The sequence below is a fragment of the Lissotriton vulgaris genome, chromosome 1_2 (genome assembly GCF_964263255.1).
Source record: "Lissotriton vulgaris chromosome 1_2, aLisVul1.2, whole genome shotgun sequence".
Lineage (NCBI taxonomy): Eukaryota > Metazoa > Chordata > Amphibia > Caudata > Salamandridae > Lissotriton > Lissotriton vulgaris.
This window is the reverse complement of record NC_141686.1, coordinates 126,734,362-126,756,128: the sequence shown is the minus strand read 5'-3', so window position 1 is coordinate 126,756,128 and position 21,767 is coordinate 126,734,362. Positions and strand designations below refer to the sequence as shown.

Below are 21,767 nucleotides of genomic sequence, written 5' to 3'. Positions count from 1 at the left end.
TCCCCACTTCAGAACATTACCAAAGTCAATGTAAGGCGAGTTTTGAGATTAACATAATTTGAGGTTTTAATACTGTAAAGTTGAAGGCATGGAGGGAACTAGCAGAGTTGCATGGGTTTTCAGTGATACAAAAACTGAGGTAAGAGAAACAAAAGTGAGGAACACTGGCTGGGATCCAAGTACTGGAAAGGCAAAGACTACTGTAGGAGTAAACTTGTTGAGGAGTAGGAGTTTCCTGTGCTATAAATGCATCGGTTTATAAGGTTAGCAATGCAGATAGAGCATTGAGGAAGTTTAATAAGGTATTAGAGATATATATGGAGAGATGTATGTAGATCAGTAGAGTGGAGGAATGCCTTTTTATAAGATTAGGAGTATTGCAGTTGAGGGTGAAGGTGCAGTGCTTCAGTAGAGTAATGACGTCTGTGGTGATGAGGTCTTTGGGAACCTCATCATAGCGCAGTGCGGAATAGTGACTTGTGTATTTATAGTGCTCTGAGGTCCCACCATGTTATAGAAAGCACTGTCAATATTGAAATCATTATTTTAAAATTATATTACACACAATATAAAACTGCCTGCCACCATAATTTAATGTATATGATAAAACAAATTCTTTCAAAGAATACATACTAGTTGTTGTATGACTTTATTCGATATAAAATATCATAAAAGTATGTACAATCCAATTTCATCACTAAAAAAACAGTACCAATTTTAAAAGACATTGACATTGACAAAAGGCAGTACCATATTTCCATACAACTGGTGCAAAAAAGAAACTCGTCTTAAAATTTACAATAAATACAAATAGTATATAAAAACAATAAAAAGTAGACAAATATGTTAACAGTAGGGGCGACAGTGCACGTAAAGGAGCCTAGCTTTTGTCGGTTATTATTGTTATTATCCCTCGACAGCTTGCTTCTAGTTAACCAAGCACAACCTAAATATTTAGCTACCCCACAAATTGTACTGGGAGAGGCTGTATCAGTTTTTAAGATACGCAACACCTCCCTATAATTCTTGGATCCCAAACAGGTTTCAGCCATTTTCTTCTTGCATATCCATAAACTGGACAGGCAAAAAGAAAGTGGGGGATAGATTCTGAGGGGGCTGCGCAGCCAGGGCAGGAAGTGGACATCACAATGGGTTGTTTCCACCCTGCTATGAGTTCATTGAGTGGAAGAGTTCCAAACCTCAGCTTCAGGTATAGTGTCCTTTCTCTTGGAGACTGAATAAAGTCGAGAATGGGTTCCAATTTTCGGACATGCTTATGATCTAGGAACTGCTCTGTCAGAAATACCCCGGTTGGAGCGGAGTGCCTTCTCTGCTTGGACCCACTCCCAATAGGCTTTCTTAACAGTTTTTTTTGGCGGAGGGGTCTGGCTATCCCATGCCTCTGCCAGTCCGATGTCAAAAACAAGCTGTTTAAACCTTCAGTTCCATTTGACCTATTGCCTATATCCAGCTCAATAAGCTCCATAAGGGCAGTGGCATAGTTTGACAATTCTGGGGTCCTACTCAGGTGCAACCAGAATAATAAGGGGCAAAGCCTTGCAATATCTTTAATGGAATGTTTCCCATATTCTTGGCGGAGCGGTACCAATGGGGTAGATGGTGGGAGGGAGACCAGACCTCTATAGAATTTGTTCTCTGATCTTACTAGGTACGTGATGTTCACGAATCTCCCATAGTTCCGCCCCATAGAGGGCCGACGGTAGTGCTTTACCCTTGTATACCATAAGGGCCGGGGCTACTGGTCTGCTGGAAGAAAGTTGCTGATGTCTTAGAATTTCCCCCGACACCCGTTTGTGGTTGAGAAGCATTTTGATCAAGTGGGAATTCCACTTCATCGAGTTGTTGACCCGTATACCCAGATAGTCGAAAGATTCGACGAGTTCTAATGGGGTACCATTCAGCTTGATATAATTCCTAAACCGTTTAGAAGATGACAGTGCCATTAACTTGGTTTTAGATGTATTAAGGCTTAGGCCCTGTGAGTCGCAGAACTGGCTAAACCGATCTAACAGTTTTTTCAGGCCCATCGGGCTTTTTGAAACCAGAAGGGTGTCATCGGCGAAGAGTAGGGTAGGCGACTTCTCGCCTTCCAGGGTTGGGGCATCGGCTGGGTCCTCCCTCAAATGGTCTACTGCCCCATTAACAAAGAGAGAGAACAGAGTCGGGGTCAATACACAACCCTGGCGTACCCCCCCTGTTCACCGCCACCCTTTCTGTCAACTGGCCCTGGCTGCCCCACCTAATTCTGGCATAGTTCCCCTCGTGGAGGCGTTTAAGGAAATCCAGGATCAGGGGGGAAATGCCTAGATCCAATAGCACCTACCAAAGCTTGGCACGCAGGACCAGGTCGAAGGCAGTCTTCCAGTCAATGAATGCCAAATAGAGACTGCCTTTCCCGATGATCACAGATTTCCAGTGAATCATATAAAATCTAAAGACCTGGTCCATCGTGCCAACTCTCTGACTAAACCCTGGCTGAAAATGTGATAGGGCGCTTTGGTCGTCCATCCAGGACCTTATCCTCATAAGGAGGACCCTGCCAACCACTTTCTGTATTACTCGATTAAACTAATTGGTCTGTAGTTGGCAGGATCCTCCCTATTCCCCTTCTTATAGATGGTCACTACCTCGGCATCCTTCCAAGAGTCAGGAACAGCATGTCCTCTGGTAATGAGGTTCATCACGAGTGAAATAAAATGAACCCAAGGCTTTGGGTCAGTGAAGAGTAGATCGCCAGGGAGGCCATCGGGACCCGCCGCCTTACCTGGCGCTATGCTTGCTATGGCCAATGATACCTCATTAATCCCGGAAAGTTTCAGCTGGTATAGGGACCCTATCTATGGGTGGAGGTGTCCCAGGCCTAGGAGACAAATTTTCTTCGTCCCTACAATACAGACTGAAGAATTTTTCATACCACTGGCGCCCTGTTATGTGGTTTGATAACGGGTCCATTCCCCTCAGAGTGCTTTTATTGATTAGCTCCCAAAACACATTCGGATCCTTCAGCTGTGCGGCAGATTTGAGCTCCTGCCAGTGGGATTCTTCCCAAATGCGCTTAGCTTGCTCTATTGCTCTAGCATTGTCCTTCCTGGCTATTCTTATTTTTGGGGGATCTTTTGCCCGAAGAGCTGTAGCTAGTGCCTGCCTCATTTCTCTGCATGTAGCGGAGTACCACAGATTAGATGGTCGAGGTAGGCAGGCTTTCTGCTCTCTATGGTCTTTGGTGCTAAAAACTCTCCTAGCCTTCCTATTGTGTCTTGATAAAGCCTAGGGAACTGGGAATCGTGCGTATCCTCACAGGTGGTATTAAATAGTTCGTACTCTATGATCTTATGCTCTATAAGGTCCCTTACGTTGAGTACTTTCTCTTCCTGATTAGCAACCTTATGCCACTTAAGGCCTCTGTTGCAATTAGATGGCACTACCTCCTTCGTTGGCATCACCGGGGCATTAAGTGTCGCAATGGATGTAGTATCCCACTTGCGAATAATTTGCATAGCCAGGGGTTTGTGGTCGCTGTCCAAACTGGGTTTGACCTCCATGTCAAGAAGGTCACCCCATAGCCGTGTATCCAACAGGATATAGTTGATCCGTGAGGGGGAACTGATCCTATTGTATGTATTCACCCAGCTAAGATCAGAGCGCGTCCTGCCGTTAATGGCTCTTAGGTTGTACTTTAGGGTCAGGGCGTTGATTTGTATAGCCCTTTGGGTCCACTTCTTTATTGGCGCTATGTTTAACACCTTCAGCGCGGCGCAGACTCCTGCGCTGTGCTGAAAGTTCTAATGAGCCAACGGGCTCATGACGGAACCGTTCCGTCATGAGCACAGGCCAACAGACGCTCATGATGGAACCGTTCCGTCAATAGCATCGAAGGGGTTAAGGTTGGAATAGCCAATTTGTCGTCCTCTTCTCCAATACCCAGAATGTCCTCTATGCTCAACGGTTCGAATGTGCAGTTGAAATCTCCTGCTACAATACCAGAGTTGGGGGGGTAGAGGACAATTCGAACTCTAAAGCTGTTAGGGTTGATGATGATTGGGCCCCAGGAGACCCTCTCGCGTATACATTAAAGACCTCCATATGGGCCGCATTTTTCCCCCTCTAATTGTCAGACGCAATATATCCTGAGAATGAGAATTATGCTTAATAATGGACCAATTTAGAGTAATATTGATCCAGATGTGGAGACCCCACGAAAGGGAGCCCTTTACCTGAACTGATCGCCGGAACACAATATGTAGTAAACCCTGATTTGTGCAGAGGGACCAAACTCCATGTCTCCTGGAACAGGCAGATGCCGTAATTGCCAATAAACTCATTCCACTCCGGAAGAGCCCGTTTTTTTTATAACCCTGCTATGTTCCAGGAGAGGAATTGGATCACACCTGCATTTGTTGCTATCGGCCGGGCATCTCTAACCTCCACTGGCGCAGTCCAATCGATATTGCCTTTTTTATTCTCCCTCCCCTTTCCTCCTGTCCCTGGGCTGCTAGGGCCCGTAGCAGTTTCCCTGCACATACACCCCACTAAATCTGGAGGAATGTTTAGTGCCCACGCCTCATCTAGTCAATCAACTGAACTCAGTCCCGAGTCCCTCCCCTCCCGGGCTGGTGACCAAGGAGGATAGCGCCGGATCTGGATAGAAGAGTTCTCAGGGGGGGATGTTCTGAACTCTAGTGCCAGTAGATTCTCAGCGATCACTGGATCATATAGCTGTAACTCAATACAATCAGTCAGGGAGTTGCCCGATGTGACCCGTCACACTTTTGCCATGTCCTCCCGAATTATTGATCTACAACCCCTTATATACCTCAGCCAATGTGTTGCTTTGTTTTGTAGGGATTCACTACTTTCATAACCCCTAGCGGTCTTAAGTCTTGGCACCTGGGTCATGTATATTGTTGGAAAATTATTCGCTGGGCGGGTTGTGTCGCCTTGTATTCTCATTCTGGCATGATTGCTAGCTTGGTTGCTCTGGGCTGGCTTAGAGGGGACCGGACAATGATAGCTTACTTTGGTGGTGGCATGGCCCGTAGCACTCCCTTTAGGACCCCTGTCTATGACGGACTCAGCGTATGATCTGATGTTGTGGGGTATAATATCAGTGCACAAAAAACCCTGTGCTCGATTACCTACCTCTAGAGATGCCCCAAGTGTGTCTCCCTTGGGGTTCTCTAGTCTAACCCCATTTGCTGGGCTGGTGTGTATGGATGGCCGGGGTGGGGCAGATGCAGCAGCGGAATGATCAAGTCTAACTAGAAGAACCTCTACCTTCTCTTTCAGGGATGCCAGTTCCCTTTCGAGAATTTTAATTCTCACTAGTAACCCCTTATTTGTAAACGCACAAGAACCACAGATAGCTATATTATCAATAATTTCAGGGTCATTATGTTCTCTCAATGGGACTGCAATAGTGTCCTCATTTACATGTTCAAGGACTGCAAACCTATTTGAACAAAGTACTTGGGTATCAATATTGCGATCCTGTTGCATCCTTCTAGTGGTTCCATCTAATGGCGAATTTTGGGTCAGAGTTAGATGGAGTCCCGGTCTGGTCATATCTGGTGGACTGTGTACTTCGCAAATAAGATGCCTATGGGGAGTTTGCTTGTTAAACATGCAAGGGATTACTCTTATTTGCATCTGGGATGGAACATCAAAGGGTGGGTTGGTGTTATTAGCCGGATTTATATTAATGCTACCCCCCAGAACTTCTTCACACTTGCTAACAATGGCTTCAATTCTAGTTAGAACACAGTTAGTAGCTGCGTGGGGAACTTTCTTAGCTTTTTTCCCTTTTTTACATAAGGGTACTCCCCCACCCTCCATGTCCTTCCTTTTCCCCATTTAGCAGCATTAATGGAGACACATCCCTCTTCCTAATCAAATTACACTGATGGTAGGGTAGGCTTGATGATACACAGTCCCAGTTCAAAGTCTCCACAAAGTGGCTGTGTTTATAAGTTAGAGTACCTTGAGACCTTATGGAGCAGTGCGCCAGATGAAGGGGGGGGCCCTGTCCTGCCTCTTCCTGGCAATGACGGGCTAGGGCGGGCCCTGGTCCCTTTTCAACGCGCCTCCTGACGTGCAATGCTGTCAGTGGGAGCGTGACGGCGTGCTTTGTTGCAAGAGACACTGGGTAGTGTAGTCTGGTCACTCGCTACACTTCCGGTCCTTGCACCCGGTTCCTTTCTGCAGCGGTGGTGAGGAGTGGGAGTTCCCTGTGCTATAAATGCATCGGTTTATAAGGTTAGCAATGCAGATAGAGCATTGAGGAAGTTTAATAAGGCATTAGAGATATATTTGGAGAGATGTATGTAGATCAGTAGTGTGGAGGAATGCCATTTTATAAGATTAGGAGTATTGCAGATGAGGGTGAAGGTGCATTGGTACAGCCATGCAGTGGTTCAGTAGAGTAATGACGTCTGTGGTGTTGATGTCTTTGGGAAACTCATCATAGCACAGTGCGCAATAGTGACTTGTGTATTTATAGTGCTATGAGGTCCCACCATGTTACAGAAAGCACTGTGAATATTGAAGTCAAACAAATGCTTTCGAAGAATACATATTAATATTATCTAACCAGGCTGTACCTATTTCAGACATAAAAGGAACATTTCCAAAAGTAAACATCCTTAAATTACCTCTACAAATAATAAAACGTTGTCATCATGATGCTTCAATCGACTCCCTAAATTAAAGCACTTTAGACCCCACCTCTCACTCTCTCACGGAGGTACCTCCAGGTCCCCCTAAACAATTATGGTATGACTTTTCTTTAAAACCAAAAGTATGGGAACGGTCTTTGTAAAATTAAAAACACATGGGCACCTTCATTCCCTGGCGAACTCAGACTTCTATTTACATACAGATATGTATTCCGGTGAGTCGAGGGGGTGGCAGTGATGAGGCAAAGAGTTTCATAGTGAGAGCTACGATTGTCCAGATCCATAGGGCATAAGAGTAATGGCCCAGGAGAAAGCGAAAAGGAGCAACATCCACACATAGCATCAACAAGATGGCCCAGAGAGGTGGGCATTATGTGGGATCTAATATTTTTGTTTACAAATGGACAGAGACTGCATCCTCAGGCAGAGGCCATAAAGAAGAATGCAGGCTCCGTTTTTTTTAAAGGGCCACCACTACCATTGGTGCAGTAGGTGCATTGCCACTGGGGCAATGGTGTGAGGGGCAACTACAATCCAATTATGGATGTGTTACTAGCACAGAGGGAGATGGGGAGCCATCTTCCCTGTTAGCATTGGGGCCCAGATCTCCTTTGCTGTGCAGGGAACAGGTCCCGAATAATAGAGGGACAACCTTTGGGTATAATCCCTTTTTTTTTTTTTTTACACAAAGGGGTAGATAAGGCTGTTTTGTGTTCAGGCCTAGGAGTGAAGGTCAAGTTTAGTGAGAAGAGGAGTAGGCTTCGCTGGAGCTGCAGGTGCAGTGGCACTGGGCCCAGAGGTGTGAGGGCCCAATTAAACCCATTTTATGACTGTTTTACAATCATTCCTTGCTTGTATTAAGGCTCAGTGCACTTTTGGTGTGCCAGTGTTGCTTTGGGTATCAAACCAATATCCTAAGAGAGGTAAACACTGAAGCGGAGGAGAAGCTTTAGCTTAGGCTTCAGAGAGATGGCAGAAAGGAGGATGGGGGACTTAACAAGGGGCAGAAAAGGATTTCATTTTGCAAGGCAGGTAGTTCTCATAAGTGAGGCAGGTGCCGCGGCACCGGAGCTCAGAAGTCACAATTATGACTGTCTTACTTTACAATAAAGACATGGGCACAGCATTGTGGCTAAGGGGACCCTTGCTGCAAAGACGTGGGCAACATGGGGGAGCTATTTTGTTTCGGAAAGGGACATAGTCTGTTTCAAGATTGGGGCGATGGCCAGACTTGGTGGGAAGGGCTAAACGAAGCAGCAGGGCAGCGTTCTAGTCAAGACCATAGCTATCGTCAGTGTAGAAGGAGAATTAGATCAATTAACCATTTATGTGTTTGCTCTTTTATGAAGGTCACATTTAGTGTGGATTTTAGCAACTAAAAAAGTACTCCTCCTAAGTCCCACCCTCCTATGCTCAGCTTAGCCCCTCCCTATGCCCCAAGTCTTTCCATAAAGTTTTGGATGGGGTCCGGACTTCAACACATTTTGTGTATTGGTGCTCAGAGCAAAAAGGTTGACAACCTCTGGTCTAGAATCTGTAGAGCTCATGCAGGCCCACATTGGCTCCACTACTGTTCCCTACAGAGCAAGTCTCGTGAGAGTTTGTGTACTTTCTAACTGCATTTCAACAGTACTGCATCATGAAGATTATAAGCACTAGGAAGAGTTTTTCTGAAGAACAGCCAGTGCTTCTTGAAAAGGACATAGAGCAGCCTTGTGGACACAATATTTTCAGGTGGCGAGTAACCTCATGTGTGGCCATAAATGCCCTGCATGACAACTTGCCAGTGAAGTCCAGCAAAACAAAATGAGCAAGGAAAGAGGACAAGCAGAAATTAAAAGATTCCCGGCGCGGCAGGTTTCTGGACCAGGGTCAGCGGACTCGATAATTCTCTCGCCTCGGTGCCCACTCTGATCAGCGATCACACTCGGCAACTCTGGGCATTAGCTTGCCTCATCTTCACTAACGGCCCCACCAGACCGCCGGGGATGCCTGGTCTCACCCTGGAGATACCCATTAAGGGACCATCTCTCAGGGAAGCCAGGAAGGGTTTCGCAGCGGTCGAAGCGCCTTGGGACCCTCCGGGTAAGTAGTGCGCTATATAAATGCCTATACATTACATACATTACATTACTGGAAAGTGCATGATGTAGAGCAAGAACAGGATGATATATGGGAACTGGAGAGCCAAGTGTTTAACTTTAACTCTTCTGTGCAGGACGTGATCATCTTCAAATCAAATGTGACAGCATTCCTCGTGAAGTTACAGTCACAGACTTAACTACTTGATCTTTTAGAGAGGTGTTTCTTCTAGCATTGAGGTTCCACTTCAGGTCCTAAATAAATCTTTGGTGGATGGAGAGGATATGTGGATTTTATGGGGACGCATTTTAAAAGGTTGCAACACCTGGTATGACCTGCATACAGCCTTGTGTTAAACAACCATACTGACAACTCCTTCAAGGCTGGAAGAGTGATGCTTGCGTGAAGGTCTGCAAACTGGAGGAAGAAAGTCTTACGTACAGTGCAGCATAAGAAAGTGGTAGAGATGAGAGATGCTAGCCTTCAGTGTTTTCCACATCTGAGTCTTGGTACTCTGCAATAGGAAAAGTGCAATGCTGGTGATTTCGGCGAAAGAAATAGACAGCATCGCTGGGCTTCCTGGTACAGTGGAGAAGCATCCTAAGTTGTCAGAACCCCTTTCAAAGGGCCATGGGGCAAGCAGAAGCTACTGGGCACAACCGTGGGGGTTGAGGCCTTTTACTCCTGATGTTCCACTGCCTGACTTATTATGGGTCCTTAGCAACTGGGCCAAGTACCCCTTCAGCACTTCCATTGCAGCAGTAGAATGGGTCGAGCAGGCCAAGGCCTATCAGGGGAAGGTAGAAGCAGGGGGAAGGGGTGAAGACAGGCTTACAACTCAAAATACGTTCAATAGTAGCAGTAAATGATTGTCCAGTCAAATACTTGCTTTAATGAAAGAAATATTTATATGCGAACACAAAGTAAAAATACAGCATTCACAAATAATACACACAGTCCCTTGAGGTCAGGGCTCTAGAATTCGATCGGTACATACACGAGACATAATTAATGTATGCCAATGGTTGTGGTTATTCCTCATTCACTATAGGCGACAGAGGTGAAACTCCAGTAGTGGTCCAAATGTCACCAGTCGTATTCCGAAACTTCCAAAGTATTTCAGGGTCCGATGCTCTATGTAGCAGAACAAATTACACCCCCCCCCCATCTACCCCCTCTGATCAGAGTTACCCACTCCTTCAGGGGTTGAGCTATTGAAGTCCCTGGGACCATGCCACTCTGGGATGTTGCGGAGGTCTGCAGTAGCTGCTGACAGAAAGTAGCACTCATGGCTCTGCAGGGGTAACAGCTGAGCATCCATGCCACTTTCTCTGGTGAAACTGTCAGTACCTCTGATCCTACTCACAGGTGGGGGAGGGAGGTTGTTAGGGGCGATCGCTCCCATCCTCAGTCACAGGTCACTAAGTGTCCTCTCCTCTCGATTAAAGACAAACCAGGATTTATTCCTTGTACTTCACAGTGGCTATCTCTGGCAGACTGCTTCACCGATCTTATTCCGCACATGGGAAAGGCCTGATTGGCATGTCAGTAACTTTCCTCGTCATAGCATACAGCTACAGCCCGATCGCCACCGAGGTCATGCAATCTTCACAACGGCCCCACCTAGGGTGCAGTTTGCCAACTTTACTCCGTACACAGGTTGCCGCCCTATAGGTGCAAGCATGGCTAAATTCAGGGCGGCCCCCTCTCTGGCATTCAAGGTCACTGACTTGCATCTGCACACATGAGACTACCAGATCGGTGCAGCAGCCGTATTTTCACACCTCGTTAAGTGAATCCACACACCAGGATACACTGCTGGACTTCGCTCCCTACAAGCATTCTCCTCCTTCTCACAGGGCACACTGGTCTTGGTAAGCAAGCCGCCACTGGTGCTCCAGGCACAAGGATGTAAGTGGTCTTGGAATTCCCTGGGTGATGTCCCCTCACCCGGCTGGGAGACTGGCAGACCTTAGATCCCAGTCATGGTAATAGACAGAAGTCTTGCGGAGCGTCTCCTCGTTGGCATGCAGTCTGACTGGCTGTTTTGCAGCTTACAATTGTGAGGGCCTTGATCTCCCATTCTTATCCTTTAAAGATCTAAAATAAGATTTAGGGGATGAGTCTTTGATGTATGTATTGGGGATGTGGTCCTTTCGAAGTGACCACTCATTTGTCCTGCCCTGCCTACAGAAAACAGTCTGTCATAGCAGGAGCGGCTCCAAATCGGATACCCCACCACACAGGCCATGGGAGTTCACACCTGGATGTCAGCCATGGTGATATGTACATCAAAAGGTTACACAAGGTCTGACTCCTTAAGATTCACTACTCTTTAAGATTCACTTATCAGCCCCATCTTCTTCTGAGATGTGGCCAGGCCCCTTTCCAATGACCTCTACCTGAAACAAAGGGAACCCTTTGAAGTGTACCTGTTCCACACGGCACTCCGGAATGCAACATTCCACAAATCTGTCTGGGGGGGATTCCTCTACCTCCTCTAGTCAGCTCTCGGTCTCCCAAATGGGAACCGATAGACTTCCATGTTTGTGCCATTCACAGGCACACAAACACAGCACACTCATGCAACAACATGGGTGTTGCACAGCACTACATACTAACTTGAAGTAGGTAAGGGTGAGTTAAGCACACAGTAGTGGAACTTTACACGAGTGGGCCTTACTCCAGTGACACAGGTAAATAGGCCCTTTCAGTTCTACTGATCACTACAGATTAAGCGGTCACCACTGCACTTGTGCTACTTAACTCCTGGAAAAGGCAGTAGCCCTTCACCGCTATGAGGGTAGCGGTTTGGGTACCCCTTTGAGACCACAAAGACCACAATTTGTCAGACAGACTTATGTCATGAAGCACACGTATGATCCGGGTTCACCCAGGACATCAATAGTCGGTGCCAGGGATCCAGACATCATTGCAGCAGGGGCACCCAGCGAAAGGGTGCACATTTGTCAACATGTGACAGTCTTTTATGTCCCAACAGAAGTGACATAATTTTTTCCCAACCAGAGTCCACCACAGCCTTTCTGGGCACTTTTAAGTCTTTGTATAACGGAGTCCTAATGGTGATACTACTGGGGGTATCCTCAAGGTGCTGATGGGAGGGGAACTTCAGTAAAGATGGTCTGAGGGTTTAGTTATTACTGGTGTGGGAGAAGGGAGGGTACATATTAGGTTTGTTATCAATGAAAGTATTTTCTCAACTCCTTATTACTCCCCTTTCTAGGGTATCCCCAGGTTTTCAACATGTAGTGTTCTGGGGTTATACATGTTATTTTGAACCCATTTCATGCCATTTTTTAGATGCTGTCTCCTTGCACGTTTTCTAATTGCACTGTCTTGCTTCGCTGCTGTGTAAATTATACAAAAAAACCACTGAAATTAAAATGGTCTTCATTTATGGGAATCATGTGTTGCGAAAACCAAGTGGCTGTGTTAAACAAGAGCCACAAAACAGCTCAATGAATATTAGCTGAAGCAGCGCTCACAAAATTAACTCTTTAGGTACAACCCTGACTCTTTAAGGAGATCAATGGGTGAGTTATAAGTTCCATAATGAAAATCCACACTTCACATGCTTAGAAAGCTTGCTGACATTTAATCACAACATAAATTTCCATAGACTTGGAAGACACAGGGAAGGAGGGAGAGAAGTTAGCTGAAACAAAGTCTGCTTACAAAATACACCTGGAATTAAGGCGTGATCTTAGTGGCGTCCAGCAGCACTTACCCCTTGCAGGCTGCTGGGTTCAGAAACACTGTTGCTTTTTGCACATGTACATTTGGAGGGATTAGCTGGCTGCCAAACACCTGAAAAGTTAACAAAAATGTATCACAACTTCAGCAAGTGCAGACACCCTATTAGTCAAATGTGGAACAAGGTGCAAGCTCTGGGTTACTTGAACAGTATCTTTTTACATATCGATGTCCCATTGCCTGGCAGTAAAAGGCAACTCCACATGGTTACTTCCAGTTTGGGGGTGGACCAGAAACCCTCCATCTAAAGTGAGACCCCCCCCCCTCCCAGGAGGGAGCCAGAGGAATAGACAAGATCTGTCGGCAATTACTCCATCCAGGCATACGCCCCTCGCTTCCCACCCAGCATACGCTCCCTCCTCATGTGAATGGGATGGTAATACACTACAACCTCGTAACAACACATAACTGTGTTAAATAAGTTCATAGAACAATTTAAGTAGTTGCATATGCAACTACTAAATCGCAAAACAACCTATACATTTTGCACCTTGACCAGCTTGCTCCTTTGAAAGACAGTCCAAGGCACCCGGGAAGTTACATCATATTTTCTTCCAAATAACTCATCACTCTTTCTTACATGGAGATTACTTCACGGTGAACCAGACAAACTTTCTTTCCTAGGAATTGAAAATCTTTTTGGGAGGACCTCATCACTAGTTTCCTCTATGTAATACTATGCTTGCTTAGTTAACCAGTTCTCATGGATCTGTTAAACATTTCCTTACCTAGAACTCCCTGCCTCCCTTCAAGTTCACAATTTTATTTATTATGTTTTGGCTCTCAAAGAGGGCAACATAAAAAACGAAGTACAATTACAGACAAGAGATAAAATACAATAAAAGATCACAAGACAGTTTGCATCGATTGACAACAGACAAGAATAATCAACACCAAACACCTCCATATCTCATTAATAAATAGCTAAAAAACTTTTTAAAAAATTAAAAATATAGAAGCAAAACATTTCATTTGGGGGGAAATACAAAGCCTGCAGGAAGATATTTACATTAGAAATACAGAGTTGGAGACATATTGGCTTTAACCATTTCAACCGCAATGAGCGCAGTGCAGGGCATATCAACAGAACATGAGTTCGATCCTGAGCACTCATATTACAAAGATTACACATCGGAGAGGATCCATACCATTTAGATAAGAGTAAATTTAGAGGCAATAAATCATATCTTAGGAGAAACCATAGTCTTCGGACTCCATGTGGAATATTCCATGTGACATATGGTTGGGCAAGCTTCATAGAGTAAGAATTAAGAAGGAGATCACCACCCCCTTTTCTTGTAATACATTCTTATCCGATTTAAAGCAGAGTTCCCACGATGCCTGTTTCAGCAAGGTTTTTAAGCTGAAACAGGCAGGCAGGACAGGAGGGTGGGAATGTATGAATAAAACACTTTCATCCACCTCTAGAAGTGATACAGCTCTTCTAAAATTCCTTACTATTTGAGAGAACTCTTTAAAGTTGCCCAACAATTCTCCTTTAAGAAGAGCTCCCAACGATCCCGGTTCTGCTCTGGCCAAACATGCCACCCATCTTACCAAAGCACATAGTCCCTGAACCCAGCTGCTCCTAAGGCCGAAATCGAGCCTACATGCGGCCAGGGAGCAAGCGGTGTTGAGGGTGGATAAAGATCTTAATAATTTTCCTTCAACAGTGTGGCAGAAACCCCAATGCTTCAGCTCTACAAGTTCTATTCCATATAAGAGCGTAGCAGGAATCTTTGCCCTAAACACCTCAAGTAGACAGGAAAAATGTCTTTTACCAGTGGCGAGATAGAGGGAATTCAAACCTTTGCCATGTGCGAGGGCTTTACGCGAACTATGTTCGATATGAGGCTTCTCACTCAAATTGGCCGCAATTATTTTACCCAAAAAAGTATAGGATTTGACTACCTCTAATTTCTGGCCACCTATAGACCATCCAAAATTTTCAGATCTACACTTCTTTTTTCCTGCAATGCACATGATTTTACTTTTGGATGTATTAATCTTCATAAAATGGGACTCAGCAAATGAATGTAAAGCCTGCAGACGATTAGCCAAACCCTTAGGTGTTAAATCTAGGACGAGGATATTGTCTGCGTACATCAAACAAGAGATAGGAAACCCCCCCCCCACCACCGGAGCAATGCCCGCGCAAGCAGACAGGGAAGCGGGGAGATCTGCAGTATACAGGAAAAACAATAATGGGGCCAGGAGGCAACCTTGTTTAAGGCCGTTCAGAGATGGAATTAATTGCGAGAGACCCCTTTCTCCACCTTGAAGCACACGACATCAGGTATCCGTGTGAAGAGCACGTACAAGATCCAATAAGTAAGATGGTAAACCTAATGCTGCTAATTTTCTCCACAGCGTACGACGATCTACTTTGTCGGACGCTGTGGAGAAATCAATAAACGCAGCAAACACCACCCCCCCTCGAACGTGTATGTATTTGTCCGAGATCACCTGTAGGGCGGTGAGATTATCTAATGTACCGTGCCCCCTGCGGAAACCAGTTTGTTCTAGTGGTAAGATATTAATATCTTCGACCCATTCGTAAAGTAATGTTAAAATACATTTTGCAAAAACTTTTCCGATTGAGTCAAGGAGAGCTATCAGACGGTAATTCGAGGGGTTGTCCCTAGCTCCCTTCTTAAAAATTGGGACCAGTATACTTCCCCTCCAAGAGGCAGGCACCGTTTTAGTGACAAAACACGATCTAAACAATGGATAGAGTATCTTACTCCATAAAGAAGGCTCCTGCTTCAAAACCGTCATAGGTAACTCATCGGGTCCCATTGCTCCGGAAGAGCGCATGTTCTTTATGGCCAGTTCTATAGTTTTCTCTGATGGGAAGTCAATAGGACCATCAACTGTTTGAACAAACCCACTATCCTCAGCCAATGTGCCATTCCCAGCATATAGCTTCAAAATAAAAGAGGACCATACCTCTTCAGAGATGGGGATGGGAAGAGGACTAGTTCTGACACCACATCCCTTACCAACTATAGACCAAAATTCTCTAGTCTTACCATGCACAACGGCTTCCCTTAAGCTTATCCACACAGCCCTTAAGCTTATCCACTCCAGGGCTCGACAAATCTTAAAAATCGCACTTGACCTGCAGGTCTAGTGACCAGAATGTTCTACTCGACCTAACATCAATGCACTTGACCCACAAATTGGTTGTATTCACATTTTCTTCAAAACATTTGCAGCGCAGTTGGTCTATGACCAGTAAGACATGATCGATTTTTTTTGCCTCATTACTATTCTCACTGCAATGTTTTGAAAGTTACGAGCACGGCCTTGGATAAACACTCTCAGCAGTACTCTGGTACACCACTGAACCTTAAACATACCCGAGCACGGCCTCAGATAAACACTCTTAGCAGTACTCGGGTACACTACTGTACATAACACACACTAGAGCGTGGCCCGCAGTATACAAGCTACTGATGGGGGTAGAGTGGGAACTACGGTGTTAAGCAATTCGCTGTCTGCGGGAGGCCTCGCTCCTCCCTCCTAGGAGGCAGAGACACAGGAAGAGAGCTGGAGGCCTTAGCCTCGTACTCTTCTGTCTGCTCGACCACTTGCATGGCATTAAACAATGGAGTATTGGATACTATGCACCAACCTAAGCTACAAAACAAGCACAACAAAATGAGGAGTATGGTGCACTGGATACTGATGTTGTACAGGTTATGGGTTTGTTGGGGAATGGGCTGGCAACGGACAGTTCTAACTTTCCATTCAGGGGAGGGGATTGGACCTGCGCTGCTGCCCAAGGGGAGGGGGTAAAGAGAGTTTCTAATGTTAACTGTATTGAATAATGGGGGAGGGTGGTACATAATGAATACTCTTTGCATCACTTAATCTCCCCGTGCATAACAAAAATGAGTGTGTCCCGTAACGTAACTGGTGCTCATGTAAAGCACTCTAATACCTTCAGGTCGAGTAAGCGCTATATGAATCTGCAAAAAATAAAAACTTAGCAATACTTGGGTTCACCGATGTACCTTAAACATATTAGAGTAGTACAGCCCCGGATAAACACTCTTCCCAGTACTCGGTACACTACTGTACCTTAAACGTACTAGAGCACAGCCTTGGAAAGGGCAGACCGCGCCATGGCTCGGGACAGAAGTAACTGTATGACTGGAATGTTTTTACGGAGTCTTGCATTGTATTTTATGTCCCAGCTATCCGACCAGGCATGCTGTGTAAGCACATCCCAGGCCACAAACAATACTGCAGTGCTTGCTCATGACATGATATCGTCATTTTCCATCACTCTCCTTTCCAGGTCGCTGACATGGGGACCTGTCTGTCAAGCGACGGTGAAGCCTTTCAGTGCGATTACACACCATAGATTGTACAATCTGCCCATTACATATGTTTTACTTCCTGGTGTGCTTCACGGCCTGGCCTTTCAACTTAATGAAGTCGGCGCCAGCCAGGTCCTCCTTGTGAACGGCCATGCTTCATATACAGTTAATTACAAATCACCCAGGGAAATAAAATGAGATGCGTTTAACGTGATTGGTTGTACAATTTGGAGTGGACATATATTTTGGTTCTTGTCCACTTTTCTCCAGCCTCCTTATTTTTATACCACTTTTATCTTTCCCAACCCACCCATTCACTCCTTCCTTACCATAGATCGTATTATGCAGCTAAATATTTTTGTAATTAAAAGAACAGAGGGAATCGAGGGGCGCTGTTTACCCTCTGCATCCCGCTGGTGCACCCCTGACTGCACCCCCCTTGTAGAGCTGGGTAAACCAACTTCTAAGCTGTGAGAAAACACAAACTTTTCTGCGCTGACATCTGGCACCTTAATGGGCACCGCAGGCAGCTTGTTGGCATCTCGTGTGCTACCATTGGACGAGGCACGTGCAGTACTCTCTGGCTGCCTGTGCCGCCTTTAATTAGATATCATGAATGCTTCGCAGTTTCAAAATCTCAAACCTTTCTCATGTGCCTCATCTAGCTGTGCTTCTCTGAGCACTATCAACCTTCTGATCACAGGCAGTTAGCAGTGCTAATGTTAATGCACACGTTAATTTTATGTCTAATGCTAATTTCTAGTCACCTCAGTTTATTTACGATGCCGGAAAGTTTGTGCTTTTCCAGAAGACTTGAAGTCTGAAACAATAAAAAGCGTAACAATAGCCCCCGCTGGGCATCAATCCCCTTCAAAGCCACCCTCTCCAACAATCGGAGCAAGAGCCCCTGACCCGCGGCGGTGTTCCCATCCAAGCTCATACCTTAGGGTTCCCAGCAGAGAGATCGAGCCGTCCTCGGCAGGCGCAGGCTTATATCACAGGCCAAGCTCCACTCGCAGGGCTCCCAGGCTCATGATAAAACATCCAAGGTGCTAGGGCACTAGTGTCGTTCATGGCCTGCCTCCGGTTAAGTGTATTGGGAACAGGGGTTGGCAAAAGCAGTTTACACGCTTATCCTGCTGCGGCTGTAATCAGCCAACGAGAAGTCTGTAAACTTTACTGTGCGGCGATTAGCAACCATCTGATTGGCTGATTGCAACTAGGCCTCAGCCTACCGAGCCCGCGTTGCAATCAGCCAATCAACACCTTTGCTTTTCCCGCATTTTGTCACGGGAGTTCCTGAACATTTCACCCAGCTGCCCTCTAAAGACTTCTCCGGCACTGCACTTTAGCACAACGACAAAGCTCACTCGCCAGGCCGGTCAAGTAGGCCTGAAAACTGTCTCGCCCTGAAAGAAATTGACTCGCATTTGCGAGCGGGCGAGTACTTTTGTCGAGCCCTGCACTCATCCTGCCTCCCTCCCTCCACTGCCTATAGCTTGAAATGGGTTGACTGGACACCCCCATAACCATGAGCCACTTTACCTATGGCACCATAAACCTAGTAAAAACATCCTAAAAGCTGTGCATAACATACCACAACAACTCGTAGTTTCCAGTGAGAAGAGCTAAAGGCTGTGATCTTCACCACAGAGGCTGGTTTACTACTAGTGGGCTACTTGGTGAGAAGTATATTAGTATGGCTGATGGGGCCCTGAAATTGCAATGTGCCATTGGCACAAAACAGAGTCAGAACACCCCACTGAACCAGAAGAATTAAATCGGATGCATGAATATGGCACTGGAGGAATGGGCTCACTTGCTCCAAACACAAGATGCACCATAATCCTGCCCTTGTTTTGTTCCACACCAATGCTGCTTTCTATCCTAGTCTCCCAGCATACGGCCTGATTCATCAAAGTAAAATCGGCTCGCAAAGGGACCCTTTGCAAGCGCTATTTTTGCATTTGGGATTCATCATCCCAAATGCAAAAATCGCAATTACAGAACTCGCTAATTTGCGAAGAATCGCATTTAAGGAATCTCAATTAGAGATTCCTTAAATGCTATTCATAAACCTTTTAAAAATTGCGAATTCGCAATATGGGGCCGCTATTTACTGCGAAGTGTAACTTCGTGGTAAATAGCGAAAACTTAGAAAAATGCACTTTAGTGCATTTTTATAAGTTGTATGTTACACACACACATGTCCTTTGGACATGTGTGTGCGCAACACCTGTGTACATTTGCATTTCAGGGGTGCTACAGGGTGTCCTTTGGACACCCTGGCACCCTTGAAATCGCATCATTATTTGCGATTCGCTATTTGCTAATCGCAAATAAGGATCGACTCCCCATTCATTCCTATGGGCCTCTAGGCCCATAGGAATGAATGGGAAATAGCATCCTTATTTGCGATTCGCAATTTGCGAATCGCAAATAAGGAAGCAGTAGAAATCGCTAAAAATATTGCGTATTCTACATGCATCCCGTTTTGCGAGTCTGTAATAGTGAATCCTTAATAATCGCTAATACAGACTCGCAAAAGGGGACTTTGATGAATCTATATGATAGTTCTTTCCTTAAATTATTCCACTTTACATATTCTGCCTCTTCACGACATCTTCACTATATAAAGGCACTTTGTGGTTTGTCAACCTTCTTGACCATGGAGAGGTGCAAACAAAAACAATGTCTTGAATATCAGAGGTACAATGGATTTTCACTGTTAATGGTAACATCCCAGGTCACTAGTCGCAATTAAAATAAAAATGTGGTCGAGATGTGCCTGACATCCTAATGCACAACTACAACGATCCAATGGCAAGCTTAACAGCATTTTCCTACTCCATCTCACAACTTACAACCATTAAAAGCACAGGTCAGCAGTGGTCACAAACTCTGACTTATAACACAACGAAATCCAGGGGACAGCCTGACCGCCCACATAAGTCAAATCTGACAACACAGTTTAATGCAGAGTGCAGCCTTATTGTAAATAGCACTACCTCACAGACTGCATGCAGGGGCTACAGCTATGCAACACAACGTTACCTACAATACTCACACAGCTCACATCTTAGGCCACAGTACAATTACACCAAAGTAAACCAAAGAATAGCCCACACTGGAAGCTGCACACCACTGCAACACAATGTAAACCAAAGAACAGCTCATGTCATATAAAAAACTCTAATGACGGTGTAACACTTGGTGCAGCCACAATGCAGTACATAGTCTTACCTTATGAGCCATGTATAAGGGCTACAACTGCACAAGAAATGTAGCTCACAACCATATCAAAGGCTACAGCACTATCATATCCATAGTGCAGCCTTACATTGCAGGTTACCAGCTACACATGCACAATAAAATGTAAACCAGTCACCAAACGCAAAGCCCACCACAGGCTACAACAGCACAACAATGTAAGCTGGAGTATTGGCTCCAACTTTAAAGCCAGGCCAACACAGTGAAATGTACTGTCACTGGCAAGATCTACATTTCTAGTTATTTTATTTTGACTAGCTCTCAAGTGTTCAAAACATATTTCTTCACATATACAACACTTCCTCTTAGGGACACGAACTACCAGAGGTGATAGCATCCTGCAGACACTAAACCACCACACTGCAGTTAATCATAGAGATACTAATCCACAGACAGTGCTGAATCAGAGGGACACTAATCTACTTCACTGCTCCTTTAAAACCACTAACCCTCCACAACACACTACATCTAGGGCCACTGACCTAGGGCAGTGTATTCTAGGGGCACTAACCTATTTCAGTGCATGCAATCTAGAGGCATTAATCCATCACACCACAATGCATCCCAAAGACGATATCCTGCCAAACTGCACAATATTTAGGGACAATGATCCACCCCACTATTTCCTCAGAGACAAACATGTCACAGTGCAATCCACCCTGGATACACTACTGTACCAGAGTGCACATGATACTAACCCACTGTACTACATCAAAGGGGGCACTTAATCTACCCTGCTGCAGCATTGCAGCATAGGAGTAATAGCCAATCACAAAGCACTGCATACCAGGGTAAATAAACAACCACCCCGCAAGCATGCTGTGAAAATTAACCCACCAAACGTCACCCCACGGATGCCAAAAAACAAAACTGCACCTGAGAAACCTAGAACATTGGATCCTAGAGATATTAACTACTACACTGCTAAACAGGGTCCACACTGTATTTCATTCAATAGATAATAAATTATCATACCGCACTGAATCTTGGGAACACTTGTCCACTACACTCCAGACACTCGATGTCAACATCCTTTAATTGTCTTTGTCCGACACAAAAACCCAATCTAAACTCTGTGCTACTGCAGGTATAGCAAATGGAATGGCACTGTCCTGCACAATGTACTTTTCACTCTACTTTGACTGATGTGTGATGTGTGGGCATTAGATTATGAAAACCTTTGGTACTTCTATTATTGGGGAAGTTTCCATAGAATCGGGACAGCCTTTTTTCAGTAATAGAGGACAGGGGAGAAAGATGTGGTAAATTATACCAGGTTGGTGAGATCCTAGACTTGGCCACGCAAGTACATGAATATTGTTGATCCAATTGAAAACGAAGAGTCAGAGTTGCCGCTAACAAAATATTTGGTTTTAAGTCATGTCATCAGGTGGTTTGAATAAAGAAGGCTATTGCCCCCCTGTATATGTTTTTAGTTTGCTGAAAATTATGGATCTACTGCAGCATTTCCCAAACGGCGGGTTGGGATCTACTGGTGGGCCAAGAGGTGATTTCTGGTGGGTCGCAAAAGAGCAATAAAGCAAGATGCCTTTACATTTTGTTTTATCTGGTCATTTTTGGTATTTTTCAAACAGATGTCAAACATCAGGCTGTGTCTTAT

The 21,767-nt window shown here is 45.2% G+C and overlaps 1 protein-coding gene across 1 annotated transcript in view; it reads right to left on the bottom strand.

The window, feature by feature from the left end:
• The window catches only part of AGK (acylglycerol kinase), a 226,117-nt gene that overhangs the window by 188,630 nt on the left and 15,720 nt on the right, over positions 1-21,767 (bottom strand). Inside the window, exon 3 of the mRNA XM_086952969.1 lies at positions 12,523-12,602. Within this exon, the coding sequence (XP_086809095.1) occupies positions 12,523-12,602 (80 nt within the window). The remainder of the gene's footprint in view (positions 1-12,522; positions 12,603-21,767) is intronic.